The sequence below is a fragment of the Kogia breviceps genome, chromosome 7 (genome assembly GCF_026419965.1).
Source record: "Kogia breviceps isolate mKogBre1 chromosome 7, mKogBre1 haplotype 1, whole genome shotgun sequence".
NCBI lineage: Eukaryota > Metazoa > Chordata > Mammalia > Artiodactyla > Physeteridae > Kogia > Kogia breviceps.
In genome coordinates this window covers 17,301,456-17,316,420 of record NC_081316.1, presented here as the reverse complement: position 1 = coordinate 17,316,420, position 14,965 = coordinate 17,301,456, and the positions used below count along the sequence as shown (strand labels likewise).

The 14,965-nt window shown below is 56.3% G+C and overlaps 1 protein-coding gene across 7 annotated transcripts; it reads right to left on the bottom strand.

Moving 5' to 3' along the window:
- Positions 1–988: 988 nt before the first annotated feature.
- On the bottom strand, positions 989–13,038 carry ANKRD13D (ankyrin repeat domain 13D). Of its 7 annotated transcripts, none has more exons than XM_067037690.1 (15): positions 12,834–13,038; positions 12,130–12,265; positions 11,887–12,011; positions 10,972–11,017; positions 10,746–10,889; positions 10,308–10,497; positions 4,426–4,501; positions 3,949–4,030; positions 3,668–3,729; positions 3,429–3,559; positions 2,323–2,480; positions 2,117–2,233; positions 1,868–2,031; positions 1,700–1,788; positions 989–1,432 (listed from the first exon to the last, which is right to left on the bottom strand). In XM_067037690.1, the coding sequence occupies exons 1-15, from the start codon at positions 12,921–12,923 to the stop codon at positions 1,147–1,149; spliced, it is 1,896 nt and encodes a 631-aa protein (XP_066893791.1). In that variant the 5' UTR covers positions 12,924–13,038; the 3' UTR covers positions 989–1,146. The 7 variants fall into 7 exon arrangements, with proteins under 7 accessions (XP_066893791.1, XP_058925328.1, XP_066893787.1 ...); XM_059069345.2 differs by having other exon boundaries at positions 989–1,354; positions 4,435–4,501; XM_067037686.1 differs by having other exon boundaries at positions 989–1,354; positions 12,834–13,012.
- Between the last annotated feature and the right edge of the window lie 1,927 nt (positions 13,039–14,965).

The following is a 14,965-nucleotide window of genomic DNA, read 5'->3' as shown; positions in this document are numbered from 1 at the left end:
AAGGGCCAGACACCCGTCCAGCCCGGCCTGAGGAGCCCGCGAGCAGTGGCCACCGCCCCTCCCTTCGCGTCTCCACAGGTTCGGTCCGCCTCGTCCCCGCCCCCCGAAACACGTTGGGGGCGGGGCGCAGGTGCGGAGCCCGGCAACGGCGGCGGGAAGGGGCAGCCTACATTGGGTTCAGGGTTTGGTCCCTCCTCACAGGAGGCGCCCCTGGCCCCGTCCTCCCTGCTCCGCCCAGTTAGGTCACCTGAGCTGTGCTCTGGGCCTCAACCGTTCTGCTACCAGCAGAGATGGGACCTCGGGAGGAAGGACTGAGGACCCGGGTCTCGGAGAGGGCCAGAAACTGTCTTAAGTGGGGAGCACCCCAAACTTCTTTCTCCTTGCCGGTTGGCCCTGGCGCTTCCACTCAGCATGAATCACTGAGAGACACTCGAAGCTTCAGCGGATATCAGGGTGGGTTTAGAACTAACCCATGAGGCTCAGAGCCGGTCCTCACAGGGCCACGTCAGAGGTGAGCAGGGCAGGGCTGAGCAGGTTCCCGGCGGCGGCAGAGGGAAGTGACTTATCTAACGTCACTGCAGTAGAACCTGCTGGAGTCAGGTCAGGAACCCAGGCCTGGGGTGCAGGGCCTCCTCTGACCCGGCAGTCTGGAGACCCAGCCTTTCCCCGTCCCTGACACGAGCAGGGGTGGGTTCCCGGAAAGCCAGACTGTGTGGCCGCAAGAACCGGGGTCTCCAGTGGGTGGGACAGGGCTCGGGGGAACTGACGTTCCCGGAGGCACCTACTAGCGCACCTGACACCTGTCGGCCCATTTTACCCTCCCAGAAGCCCTGGGGGTGGGAGGTGGTCTCATTTACAGCTGAGGAAACTGAGGCTCAGAGAGGCCAAGGGGACCACGGTCAGGATTCAAACCCAAGTCTAAGGCCACTGCCCACAGTGTCTCCCCTCGGTGCCCCCCAGCACTCCCCCCCAATGAGCGGAGCAAGCCTGCTGCTGAGGGTCTCTTTATTTCCATCTCAGTCTCCAACGCAAGCCCACCCCCAGGGCTCCAGGCCCCAAGCTCAGCAGCAGCAGAGCGTGTATAAATAAATAAGTTACAAAAGTGGGCGGTGGAGCAGCCCCGGACAGCCCTCCGGAGGGCCGCACTCAGTGCTCCGTGAGTGAGAGCTGCAGGGTCCGCTCCAAGTCTTCCTCCTCCTGCTGCCCCCGCCGCTCCCGCTCCTCCTGCTCCCGTGAGGACAGCTCCAGGGCCAGGCGAAGCTGCTCCTCAAAGCTCGGGGGGGCCGGGGACGTCCTGTGAGGGGATCCCGGACCCCCAGGCTCTAGGGACATCTGCAGGCTTTCCTGGAGGGCCCTTCCGGGCGAGGCATGAGAGGGGAGAGCATACCCGTGAACGCCAAGGCTGGGGAGGAGGCCAAGGGCTGGGACATGGCTGTGGAGGCCGAAGATAAGGACAGGGAGGCTGGGACCCGAAGACCGGAGAGAAGAGACAAGGCTGGGCCCCGTCTCCCCATCCCTCATGCCGCTCTCTCTGGTGGGCAGCACGGAAGATGGAGGGTGGCCTCAAAGAGGGTGTGGGGTCCTGGGGCCAGCACCTCCCTGCTACTTAACCCCACCAACCAAGAACCCCCTGGCCGGCAGGGTCCTCGAGGCAGGGCAGGGCTGAGACATGGACCTGGCAGGTCCTGGAGGGCCTCACCGCTCCAGCTGAAGCTGCTCCTCGTAAGCCATGACCTGGGGAAGGTGGGCACCAGGCCGGGTGTTGGTCAGGGCTTCCCAAACAGTCACCTGCAGCAGCCAGAGCCCAGAGCTGTCACCTCTGCCACCCCTGCCCACGCCCAGGGCCCAGCTCCTGCCCGCACCCCACCTGCTCTGCCTCTGTGCCTGCCTCCAGCAGGCTCTGCTGGATGGCAAACTGCAACAGGTCGTCGTCCTCGTCGCGAAGGGGCTCGCTGTGCTCTGCACCCAGCACGCTGTACCCGTCGGGCACCTCAAACACAGCGGGGTCCACCTCACAGGGGAAGGGGCTCGCTGGATGTGGCAGAGGGGTCGTGCTCAGCCCCTGGTGCGCAGAGACCAGCGAACCTCACAGCCCCGCGCCTGCCCACGGCGGTACCTGAAGCTGCAGCGGCAGAGCCGGGCTCCGGCGCCCACACCGAGCTCAGGGGCTCATCACAGCCACACAGGTTGCTGAAGGTGATGCGAGCGTTGAGCACGTGGAAAAGGGGGATCTCTGTGAGGAGAAGTCGAGCCTGAGCCAGCCCTGCAGCCCGTGCCCACCCCACTCCGGGGGCCCTCCTGCTGCCCGGCCCACCCTCTCACCAATCTTGACCGGGAAGCCGGGTGGGAGGCGCAGGGTGATGAAGTCGCGCAGCTTGGCAAAGTGAGCGTTGCTGATGGCCATCAGGTCGATGATGGGCATCACCTGGTCACCCAGGGAGAGCGGGTGCTCCTCGCTCAGCCACAGTGTTGCCTTGAACCTGCCCGGCCAACCGCAGGACGTGGGTCAAGGAACCTCTGGCGGCCCCTCCGCTAAGGCGCACCTGCTCTGGACATCTGCCTCTACTGCTCTCCACCTGGCCCGGGGGGCTCTCTTCTCTGCTCAGCTGCTCCTGCCTGCCTCCCCCAGGAGCTTATGTCCTTCTGGCCCTACAGCCTGAGCTGCCCCCCGGCCCTGGGCTCAGGCTGGGCCCCGGGTGCTTTGTGCCAGCTCAGCTCTCCTGGGTGAGGAGGGCAGGGCTGAGCTCCTGGCTTCAGTCCCGCCTCGTCCACAGCCCTGTCCTCCTCCTCGGCCCACAGCCAGCCAGCACGTCGCACTTCGCCGTACTCTGGGTCCCACACAGCCCGACAGTTCAGGACCCCACTGCTGGGGTCGCATCCCAGCCCCGCTGCTGCGTGGCTGAGGGAGTCCACGTGAGGTTCCTGGCACAGTGCTGGGCCCACCGGACGCGCTAGAAGTCACGGCTCATCAGAGCCTCACAGCACCCTTGTGAGCAGGGGGCCAAAGGCAACTGTTCTCATTTTGCTGAGGGGGAGACTAGACTCTCAGAGGGGAAGGTGATTCCTTGGGCCACGAAGCCAGGTGTTAGAGCTGCGTGCCCTTCCTGTCTGCCACAAGCTGGCCCCCCGCAGGTGCTCGTTCAGTTGAACAGAAAACCATACATGGGTGGTGCTGCCCATTCATTCGTTCACCAAGAAGAGCGACCAGTCCCCTGAGCCAAGCCCCGAGCTGGGTGCCAAGGACCATGGCTGAAGCAGACCCGGCCCCGGCCCCCAGGGAGTGAAGTCGAGAAGGCAGCCAGCTAGCTGGGTGAGTGAGTCCCCCACTCCAGGAGGCCCTGTGTGTGACAGGGTCTGCAAGGGCTCAGGGGCACCAGGCAGGGTCCCCTGTCCCAGAGGGAAGCCCCTCGCCAGCCCCCAGACCTCACCTCTGTACTTTGCTGGACATCTCAATGGGGCGACCGATGTTCCTCGACTCCAGGCTGAAGTTGGGGTCAAAGTACTCGTCGGGGGAAATGGCGGTGGGGTTTGTGGGGCTGGCTGCCTGTTGCACAGGAGCCTGGGTGGCCCCGGGACCAGGCTTAGCGCTCGGGAGGCGCCAGCCCGGCCCCGCCCAGCGGGCCCTGCCAGTCGGCCCCCAGCCCCCGCCCCCCCAGCCCCAGCTCACCCCATTGTGGGAGGAGTGCTGCTGGGCCATCCCAAGGAAGGACTGGAATGGAGTCTTCCCCCCTAAGGAGAAGGGGTGGAGCCCATGAGGGGACCTGGGGCCACTGCCCCCACTGCCCGCACCTAGCCTCCACCCTGGGAGCCTCCCCTGTGGTGGAAGGCAGAGCAGACGGGAATGGGGAAGCCTTCCAGCTGGTCCCAGATACTCCGGCCCTGACCCCAGATCAGGGTGACCACCCCGTACGGTGTGACCGGGCAGCAGGCAGGCGCACCTGGGTTTACCTTTGCTCCTCGACTTGTCCTGATCGGAGAGGTGCTCCGTGCGTGTGCGAGTCACCAGCTCCACATTGGTGGCGCTGTACACCTGGGGGGCAGGGGGGGGACACGGGGGGAGCTGGGGGCTCAGAGCCTGCTCCCCACACTCAGCCTCACCAGCACAGGACCCAAGTCCTCCTGTCCCCAGGGACAGATAGGATCTCGCTCCCCACAGTGGAGGGGGCGGGGTCTGAACCCCGGGGAGTCACTAATGAGGGTTAAAATGCTCCTGGCTTCATCTCGGTGATCTGGGTAGGGGCCCGTGCTGTGGGTAACCCCTGCATGCTCAGCAGGGGCTGGGCACTCGGGCCCCACTGAGTTCCCATGGCCACACAGGGCATCCGGAGCCCATGGGCTGCTGGGTCACTCCCTCCACACAGGGTGGATGTGGAGAAGGGGCAGAGTTCCTGGGCCTCGTCTCCTACCCCAGCTCCCACCACTAGCCTCTCCTGCCTTGGCCTCGTAGCCGCTAACGGTTTCCATCTTCTCAGACCGCCAGCCCCAGATACCACATTTGTTCCTGAAACAGACCAAACAGGAGCTCATGAGGACCCACACCCCCCAACTCTGGCCAAAGTCGTCCCTTCCAAAGACCCCCTCCAATTAGCCTTCCCACTGTGAAACACACAGGGGCCTTGAGAAGGCTGCCTGGACAGCTGGGGACAAATGAATAGAGGACTGAGGACTAGAAAGTACTGGGGAATTATTAATTTTTGCTAGGTGTGATAATGGCGTTGGGGCTCGGTTTAAAAACTTCCTTATCTGTTAGAGTCACACGCAGAAGCATTTACTGTTGAAATGATACGACATCTGGGACGTGCTTTAAAATAGTTGGGGGAAAAAGAAAACAGGAAAAAAGTGAGGAAGGGTAGATTCAACAAGATTGGCAAAATGTTGGGAACTCCCTGGCGGTCGAGTGATTAGGACTTGGCGCTTTCACTGCTGAGAGGCTGGGTTCAATCCCTGGTTGGGGAACTAAGATCCCACAAGCTGTGCGGAGTGGCCAAAAAAAATTTTTTTAAAACATTGGCAAAATGTTGATAAATGCTGAAGTTGGGTGATGAGAACATTATACTATTCTCTCTTCTTTCATATGTGCTTGAAATTTTCCATAATAAAAATTTAAAAATAAAAGTATGTCTGATTCAATAATAATAGTGGGAGACTTCAGTACCCCACTTTCAATAATGGATAGGACAAGTAGACAGAAGATGAACAAGGAAACAGAAGACTTGAACACTACGAACTAGACTTGATAGACGTCCTTAGATCACTCCACCCAACAACAACAGAATACATATTCTGCTCAAGGGCATGTGAAACATTCTCCAGGATAGACTATAGGCTCGGCCATAAAAGAAACCTCAATACAACTGAAAGGACAGAAATCATACACAGCATGTTCTCCAACCACAATTGAATGAGGGCTTCCCTGGTGGCGCAGTGGCTGGGAATCCATCTGCCACTGCAGGGAACACGGGTTCAAGCCCCGGTCCGGGAGGATCCCACGTGCCGCAGAGCCATCTGGACCCGCGAGCCACAACTACCGAGCCCACATGCCACAACTACTGAGGCCTGTGCGCCTGGAGCCCCTGCTCAGCAACAAGAGAAGCCACCGCAATGAAAAGCCTGCTCACTGCAACGAGGAGTGGCCCCTGCTCACCAAAACTAGAGAGGGCCTGAGCGCAGCAGCGAAGATGCAACGCAGCTAAAAATAAATAAATAACAACACCAAAAAAGCAAACTTAATTAAAAAAAAAACTGAATGAAATCAGAATCAGTAACAGAAAAAAGATGACTTGGGAAATTCATGAATATGGGAAGAGTAAACAACACACTAAATAACCAATGGATCAAAGAATAAATCAAAAGCAAAATCAGAAAATACTTTGAGGTGAATGGAAACGAAGATACAACATACCAAAACTTATGGAACACGACTAAAGCAATGCTTAGAGGGAAACTTATAGCTGTAAATAACTAAATTAAGAAAGAAGATCTTAGGGGCTTCCCTGGTGGCACAGTGGTTGAGAATCCGCCTGCCGATGCAGAGGACACGGGTTCGTGCCCCGATCTGGGAAGATCCCACATGCCGCGGAGCGGCTGGGCCCGTGAGCCATGGCCGCTGAGCCTGCGCGTCCGGACCCTGTGCTCTGCAACGGGAGAGGCCACAACAGTGAGAGGCCCGCGTACCACGAAAAAAAAAAAAGAAAGATCTTAAATCAATTAGCTAACCTTCCATATTAAGACACTGGGAAAAGAGCAAACTAAACCCACAGCAAGCAAAAGGAAGGCAATAATAAATATTAGAATGAAAATTAATGAAGTGGAGAATAGAAAAACAATAGAGAAAATCAATTCAACCAAAAGCTGGTTCTTTGAAAAGATCGATGGAATTGACAAAGAGGGAAGACTCCAACTATCAGAATCAGAAATGAAAGAGGGGGCATTACTACTGACATTACAGAAATAAAAAGGATTATAAATAAAAGAACATGATGGGGCTTCCCTGGTGGCGCAGTGGTTGAGAATCCGCCTGCAGATGCAGGGGACACGGGTTCGTGCCCCGGTCCAGGAAGATCCCATATGCCGTGGAGCAGCTGGGCCCGTGAGCCATGGCCACTGAGCCTGCGCTCCGCAACGGGAGAGGCCACAACAGTGAGAGGCCCGCGTACCACAAAAAAAAAAAAAAAAAAAAAAAAGAATATGATGAACAACTGTATCCCAACCAATTAGATAATTTAGATGAAGTAAACAAATCCTAGAGAGCCATAAACTACCGATACTAACTCAAGAAGCAGTAGATGATCTAACAGACTTTACAAGTAAAGGGACGGAAGCAGTAAAAACAAAAGCAAACCAAAAAGTACCCACAAAGAAAAGCCCAGGCCCAGATGGCTTCACCAAAGAATCCCACCGAACTTTTAAAGAAGAATTAATACCAATTATTCACAAACTCTTGCAAAAAAATAGACAAGGAGGTGACACTGCCTAACTCAGGTACTAAAACCAGGCAAAGACATTACAAGAAAACTATAAAACATTACCTCTTAGAAATATGGACACAAAATAGTAGCCGACCAAATCTAGCAACATATGAAAACAATTATACACCACGACAAAGTGAAATTTATCCCAGGGATACAGGGTTGGTTCAACATCTGAAAATTAACTGATAGCAACACATATCAATAGAATAAAAATAAAAGTCACATGATCATATCAACAGACACAGAAAAAGCATCTGACAAAACCCAAACCCTTTCACGATAAAAACACTCAACAAACTAGGAACAGAAGGCAACTTCCTCGGCCTGATAAAGCATACCCACAACTAATGTCACACTTAATGATGAAAGACTGAATGCTTTCACCCTTGTTTCTTTATCAGAAACAAAATAAAGATGTCTGTTCTTGCCACTCCTATTCAACATTCTACTGGAGGTTCCAGACAAAGCATTTAGACGAAAAAAAAAAGGAAATAAAAGGCATTCGGATTAGAAAGGAAGAAGTAAAACTATTAACAGATGGCACGATCTTACATATAAAAAATATGAAGAATCCACTAAAAACCCATTAGAACTAAAAAATGAGTTTGACAAGATTGCAGGATATAAGATCAATATATAAAAATCAATTGTAATTTTATAGATTTGCAATGAACAGTTCAAAAATGTAATCAAGAAAACAATTCAATTTATAATAGCATCAAAAAGAATAAAATACTTAGAATAAATTTATTTACTGTAAGTGTAAAACTTGTACTCTGGAAACTACAAAACATCATTGAAAAAAAAGATTCAAAATGGAAAAATATCCAACGTTCATGGCAGAAGACTTAACATTATTAAAATGGCAATGCTTCCTAAACTGTTTTATAGATTCAACACAAACACTATCAGAATCCCACCTGAATTCTTTGTAGAAATTGACAAGCTGAATCTGGAATTCATATGAAATTCCAAGGGACCCACCCAGAATACGTAAAATAATCCTGAGAAAGAAGAACAAAGTCGGAAGACTTATACTTTCCGATTTCAAAAACTTACTACAAAGCAACATGTGATTAAGACAGTGCACAAAGAGAGTCTTACAGATCAGTGGAATAGAATTGAGAGTCTAGAAATAAACCCATACATCTCTGGTCAACTGATTTTTCCACAAGGGTGCCGAGACAATTCAATGGGAATTAACAGTCTTTTTAACAAACAGTGCTGGAACAAGTGGATAGTCACATGCAAAAGAATGAAGTTGAATCCTTACCTCCCACCATATACAAATATTAACTCAAGATAAATCAAAGAGCTACGTGTAAGAACTAAAACTACAAAACTTTCAGAACAAAACATAGGGGAAAATCTTCATGACTTTGGATTTGGCAAAGTATCATTAGATATGACACTAAAAGCACAAGCAACAAAAGGAAAAACAGATAAACTGGACTTCATGAAAATTAAAAACTTTTGTGCTTCAAAGGACACCATCAAGAAAGTGAAAAGACAACCCACAGAATGGGAGAAAATATTTACAAATCATGTAGTTGATAAGGGATTTCTACCTAGAATATACAAAGAACTCTTGTTAACTCAATAATAAAAAGATAACCCAATTTTTAAAATGGGCAAAGGGGGACCTCCCTGGTGGCGCAGTGGTTGGGAATCCACCTGCCAATGTGGGGGGTACGGGTTCAATCCCTGGTCCGGGAGGATCCCACATGCCGCGAAGCAGCTTATCCCGTGCGCCACAACTACTGAGCCTGCGCTCTGGAGCCGGTGAGCGGCGACTACTGGGCCTGCGGGCCAACGGCCCTCCCCGTGCACCTAGAGCCCGTGCTCCGCAAGAAGAGAAGCCGCCGCAATGAGAAGCCCATGTGCCGCAGTGAAGAGTGGCCCCCCCGCCCGCCGCGGCTGGAGGGGGCCCGTGCGCGGCAACAAAGACCCAACGCAGCCAAATTAATTAATTAATTTTTAAAAAAGATAAAATGGGCAAAGGATCTGAATAGACACTTCTCCAAAGAAGATATACCAACGGCCAATAAGCACGTGAAAAGATGCTCAACATCATGAGTCATAAAGGAAATGTAAATCAAAACCACAATGAGTACCACTTCACAACAGCTAGGATGGTTATAACCCCAAAATAAATAAATAAATGAGCGGTAAGTGTTGGTGAAGATGCGGAGAAATTAGAACCCTTATATACCGCTGATGGGAATGTAAAATGCTGCAGCAGCCCCTTTGGTAAACAGTCTGGCAGCTCTTCAATTAAACATCTGTGTTTAATTACCACATGTCACCACAGGACCTAGCAATTCCACTCGCAGGTAAATACCCAAGAGGAAGAAAATATATGTCCACACCAAAACTTGTACACTAATGTTCAGAGCAGCATGCTTCACAGTCAAATAGTCAACAGTCAAAAGGTGGAAATAATCCTTATGTCTGTCAATGGACGAATGAATAAACAAAATGTGGGATATTCGTGCAACGGACCTGGCCATAAAAAGGAATGCAGCAGTTACATGCTACAACTTGGATGAACCTTGAAAACATTACGCTAAGCAAAAGAGGCCAGTCACGAAAGACCATACATATTGTATTATTCTATTCATATAAAAATCCAGAACAGGAAAACCTATAGAGACAGAAAGTAGATTAGCTGCGGGGAGGGGATTGTTGATTGTTAAAGGGAGTTGATTGGGAGTCGATCGTTAAAGGGTACAGGGTTTCTTTCTGAGGTGACGAAAATGTTCTAAAATTGGACGGTGGTACCGGTTACATATCTGTGAAGATACTAAAAACCACTAAATTGCATACTTTAAATAGGTGAACGGTACAGTCTACAAAATTGTATCTCAAGAAAGCTGTTTTTTTAAAAAAAGCGTTTCTGAAGTCTGTTATTGGAACTGGGGCACATGTTGTCAGAGAAATAACACCCTGCCGGAAGGGTGGGCTCCTAGGCTACCCACAAAGGACTCTGGCCCAGACGCAGCTGCACCGCTGAGAAGCCGATGCTGCTGCAAACAGCTGCCCTGCACGGCAGCCTCAATCCTTGTTTTATGGGCAAACGCGTGAGGTCAGAAGTCAGGAAACTGGGGACTCCCTGACCCAGCCTCCTCCCAGGGAGACAGCTGCCAGTATAGACAGGCGTGCAGGAGCTGGAAGGTGCCACAGGACCCAGGACCAGCAGGTGGTCCAGAAGAGACACTGGGCCTGCAGGGACCCCCTCCCCCTCCTGAGCAGCCTCTGCGAGGGGCTCAGCCTCCCAGAAAGCCTGAACTAGAGGCTCGAGGGCACTGCTTACGGTGTGGCCAGGCCCCAACTAACCTCTCGAAGGCCACATTGCGAGTGTCCAGGTGGGTGGAGACGATGGGAGAGGTGAGGCGGCTGGCCACGTGCTCCTCGCTGGGCCGCATGGCGGCCAGCAGCGCTTCAGGATCGTGCAGCGGGAGGCCCAGCGTCTCCGTGTGCACCAGCTGCTGGTCGTGGTCAACTTCCATCACCAAGGCTCCCGCCTCTGCCAGCCGGCGTGGGGGTGTGAGGGGGACAAATAACTGCCAGGCCCAGACAGTGGCCAGAGGGCTATCGTGGCGCCCTCAGCCGCCTCCTGCTACGGGGTGCGGCCTCAGCCTCTAGACGCCCTCCACCCCCGCCTGCATTTCCACACCTAGAGACAGAGGCAGAGGACAGCACTGTCCTCACAAGCCACAGGAGAACCTGGGGGCCCTGGCCCGCCGCGCGCCGGCGGGGAGCCCCCGAGCTCACCCCGGCCCTGGAAGATGAAGCTCCTCCGGCCGCGTTGCCAGGCCATGTGCTCAAAGCCCAGGAGGCTGGTGTCCACCCGTAGGTTCGCACCCCGCTTCCACACGCGATACACGTCACTCGGGCACATCTTGGACACGAGGGGCACTGCAGGAGGCACAGAGGTCACTGAGGTTCCTTCCCAATGGCCCCAGCCCAGGCCCCTGAGAGCAAAGAGGTCCCCACTCACCCCAGCTGGTGAACTCCCACTTCATCTCCACGTAGAAATCGGGGGCCTGAGACACACCAGAGCACAGATCAGGGTCCTGCCTGCAGCGGGGCCCAGTGGGCCTAGAAAGCCCCTTGTCCGCAGGCCCCCTTCTGGGAGACCAGCCCTTCCCCAACCAGGGATCAAACCCAGCCCCCCACAGCGAAAGCGCGGAGTGCCAACCAGGGAATTCCCTCAGCGAGGCGCGATGTGCCGCCGTGGTCCAGCTTTGCCCCCGACCCAGCCAAACCCCACCCAGGAAAGGGTGGGCCAAGTGGGGCCTGAAAGGTCTGCAAGTCATCAGGCTGTAAGCATCTGCAAGCCTGGGGCCAGGCTCGACCTGGCCCCTAGCCCACTGGGGGTCCCTGGGGGAGCTTCTGCCCCCTCTGGATCCCAGTGTCCTCATCTGCAAAGGGGGCACAGTGACCCCCTGGGGGCCTGCCCCTGGGGTGGAGGGCACAAGGTAGTGTGCTCTCCCAGTGGGGTCCCCCCTACCCACCCACTGCGTGCTTTGAGAAGGGTGGACAGGAGTCCAGGCCGCATCCACTAAGTTGGATGAAATCCTCCTCCCGGGTAATCTGCATTAACTAGGAGACCCATGATCTAAAGCTCTGCTGAGATTTCTAGCACTAGAGGACCCTCTATGCTGGCAAAAGGCTTTCTCCCCAAAGGGCCCACTCTCATTCATGTGGGCCTGGTTGCCTCTCTTTCCTACATGAACCTGGGCTGGGATCAAGAGAGAGGGACCTCACTGACAGTGTCAGGAAAGCATGCTGCACAGGCTGGGTGCCCTTCCAAGGCCAGGCCCGGCAGGGTTCCCCCACATAGTCTGTCATGGTCCCCTCCATGGCGCCCCACATCCCCCCTTACTGGCCACACCTCTACGTCCTGCTGTACCTGGCGGAGTTTGTTGAGCAATTCCGGAATGCCAGCCAGCCTCTGCGTGGCCCTCTGGTAGTCCCGATACTGGAGTACCAGCTGCACCATCTCAGGGTCCCCAGTGCTGACTGCCTCCTGCAGGACTGGGGGCACTGGGCTGCTGAGGGGAGCTCTCTAGATGGCTCCAGGCCTGGCCATTCACTCCCACACACCACCCCCCCGCTGCCAGCCTCACGGGAGCCCCCTTGCCCTCTGCAGTACCTGCCCAGCCCTGGCAGCTCTCTTTGCCCACGTTGGCATTGTGTCGAAGGAGGACTCTCACGGACTCCAGGTTCCCCAGGGACACGGCCAGCTCCAGGGGGGTGCGCCCCCGGGGGTCTTCCTGTTCAATGTCGTGCTGGGGGAGATGAGACACTCAGCACAGGGCAAGTAAGAAGAGGCCAAGGCAAGAAGGCCACTGGGATAAACAGGGATGGAGGTCACGCAGGAAACAAGGACAGCACACAGGTGGTGGAAATGGCAAAGGGTGGCCTCAGTGTCCTGGCAAAGGAGGAGAGGGGGTAGGTGGGAAGGGCCTGCCCACCTCTCCTTCCCTCTGCTTGGGACAGAGCTGGGGGCCCGGTGGTGGTGGGCAGGGGTGGGGTGGGGGGAGGGCCTGGTCAGGTAGAGGTGCAGCTGCCGATGTCAAGAGTTTGGACTGACTTGGCGACCAGGACCGGGCTGCTTTCCTCAGCCTGGCTTAGGGGTGGTGCGGCGCGAGTTCGGAGGCTGGATGCAGTGTGAAGCGGGGAGACCGACAGGGCACAGGCCCAGCGCTGGGAGCCGAGGCCAGAAGCCCAAGCTCGAGGGGCAGGTGACCTCTCTTCTGGGCCGGGGAGAGGGAGCCGGGCAGGCGGCCTCCCGATGCAGACCACAGATTTGGGTGGGGGACCAGGAGGACGGCCCGGACGCCCGATGGGCCTCACCTGGCGGCTGTGCAGCGCGGCCTCCAGTTCGCGGTGCCGGTTCGCCCAGACTAGCCGATGCAGCGGGAAGGTGGGGCCCGGGCCTGCCATGCTGGGCCTCAGCGCCTCATCCCGGGCGGGCCGGCGGGGGCAGCCTGGCTCCGCCTCGGCTTCGGACCTGGCGCGGCCCCCTCGCCTCCCGTCCGCGCCGAGCCGGAGCAGCGCCCACCGCAGCCCCCGCGCCCCCGCGGCAGCGGCGGCAGCGGCGGCGGCGCAGGCAGAGGGGAAGACGGATTCGGCGGGCCCGGCGGGCGGGGCTACGCCGAGGCGGGGCGGGGCGTCGGGCCTGGCGCGCCCTTGCTTCGCAGCCACGGAAACCTCTGCCCGGCCGGCGCTCGCCGGGGGCGGGCGAGGGGTGCTGCCCAGCAGCCCTGGTGACCACGTGCGCCAGGGCAGAAGCCAGGGCCTGCGTCTCAGCCCGGGTCTCAGCCGGGAAGGGTCTGCGGAGGGCGTTCCGGAGGGCGGGGCCTGCATGCAGCTCCGCCAGCAACCGGCAGGGGGCGCCTCAGACACGGCGCAGACCCATCCTGGCCGGTCCGGAAGGGGAAGGAGGGAGTCCGGAGACTGGGCGGTTCGGCGAGGGGCGGGGCCGGGGTCCCAGGGACGTGCGCGCGGGTGTGCGCGTGCGTGCTCAGCGGGCCGCGGGCCGGTGGCTCTTGGGTTACGCGCGTTTCCCCGGCCATTCCTTGCCTGTGTCCCCCGTCTTCTTACCCCAGACCCCGCGGGTACCGACCAGGCCTGTGTGTGCGAGTGGGATGCGAGGTGCTGGGTTGCCTCCCCATCACCTCTGAGATGCCCCTAAATGCTGACCAGCTTAGCCTGAAGCACCTTCCTCAGGGACCTGGGCCAGTGTTTGCTGGTGGCACGCCACAGGCTGAACCTTGCCCTGGGGTGGGGGGTGCACTGGAGTCAGGAATGGGGGTACGGGGCGGGTGGGGGAGCAGGCCTGGCTAGCTCTAGATCTTCTGGAGGGCTGTTCACCGTGAGTGGCTGCTTTCATCCACAGCCTGCATCCCTTCTGCAGAGGCTGCACTTTGCTGCCAGTGTCAGGAGAGGAAGGAGAGTTTCGAAATCAGGGCCAGCCCCTCCACCCACACCGGAACCAGGGTGCAGGCCTCCGTTGGCTGAGCTCTGGTGTCCTTACCCTGGCCTTAGCCTGGGTTTTGGTCCTGGACTTGGTGAGGCAGTGGCCAGGCTTGGCCAAGGCTGACCTTCTGGTTTCAGTCTCCCTATTTAAAAAATGACCAGATAGTTTGATGTAGATGTTTGAGCTGCGTCTCTGGGCTCGGAGCCCCTAGTTGCCATTTTCACCCTGCCCTCTCACTGTGGCCAGGTGGCTCCTGTGCTCTCTGGGATCACTTTGCTACCCTATGCTGTGGTGTCATCAGGTCACTGTAATGTCCTTGGGTCTAGGACAACTTAAAGGCCTCTGAATGTCCAGAACTCTAAAATCAGTCCCTGCCGGCTGCCACTGCTGCAGCCTTCTCTAGCCTCCACCTTCCTTAAAAGGGGCTACCCTGTCTCCAAGCCCCCTTCACCTCAAATCTAATGGGACTGTCTCCGGCCCAGCCTCTCCTGATTTCTGCGGCCTTGGACACAACTCCCCCAGCCCCAGCCCTTGACTCCTAATTCCACTGTCTTCTCAACCCTTTCCTGGGGCCCCTGTTGTCCCTCCCCGACTCCCAGTCGGGCTTCTCCCAGCTGAAAGCCTGTCTGTTCCCACTGTCACCCTGATGCCACCTCCAGGACCACATTTCAGCTCCCTCAGGGACACCTCTGTGCCCGCTGTCCCATGCAATCCATCAGCAGGTTCCAAACCAGATGCAGCCACATTCACCCTCTTCCCTTCCGGCCAGCTCTGCTCCCAGGCTGTTGTGACTGAGTGATAGCACAGGCCTCCTGCTGTGCCATGTTGGACCCCCACCTCTGTCTCATCCCCAGGTCCCGCCCATCCCACCAGGCCACGTTCTTCCCATCTGACCCCTTTGCATCTCTTCCTTTACCACCACCACCATCATTATGACATCTCTTCCCTGGACAGAATCACTGGCCCTTCACCCATCTCCCTGACTCCTGTCCTTCATCTCCTTCCA

Bases quoted from the DNA above. Each gene is read 5' to 3' on its own strand.
- ANKRD13D (XM_067037690.1), bottom strand. From the start codon at position 12,923: ATGGCAGGCCCGGGCCCCACCTTCCCGCTGCATCGGCTAGTCTGGGCG. The intron at 12,266-12,833 runs GTGAGGCCCATC...CATCTCCCCCAG, and splicing joins CCGCGCTGCACAGCCGCCAG to CACGACATTGAACAGGAAGA. The intron at 4,502-10,307 runs GTTAGTTGGGGC...GGTCTGTTTCAG, and splicing joins CGCAATGTGGCCTTCGAGAG to GAACAAATGTGGTATCTGGG.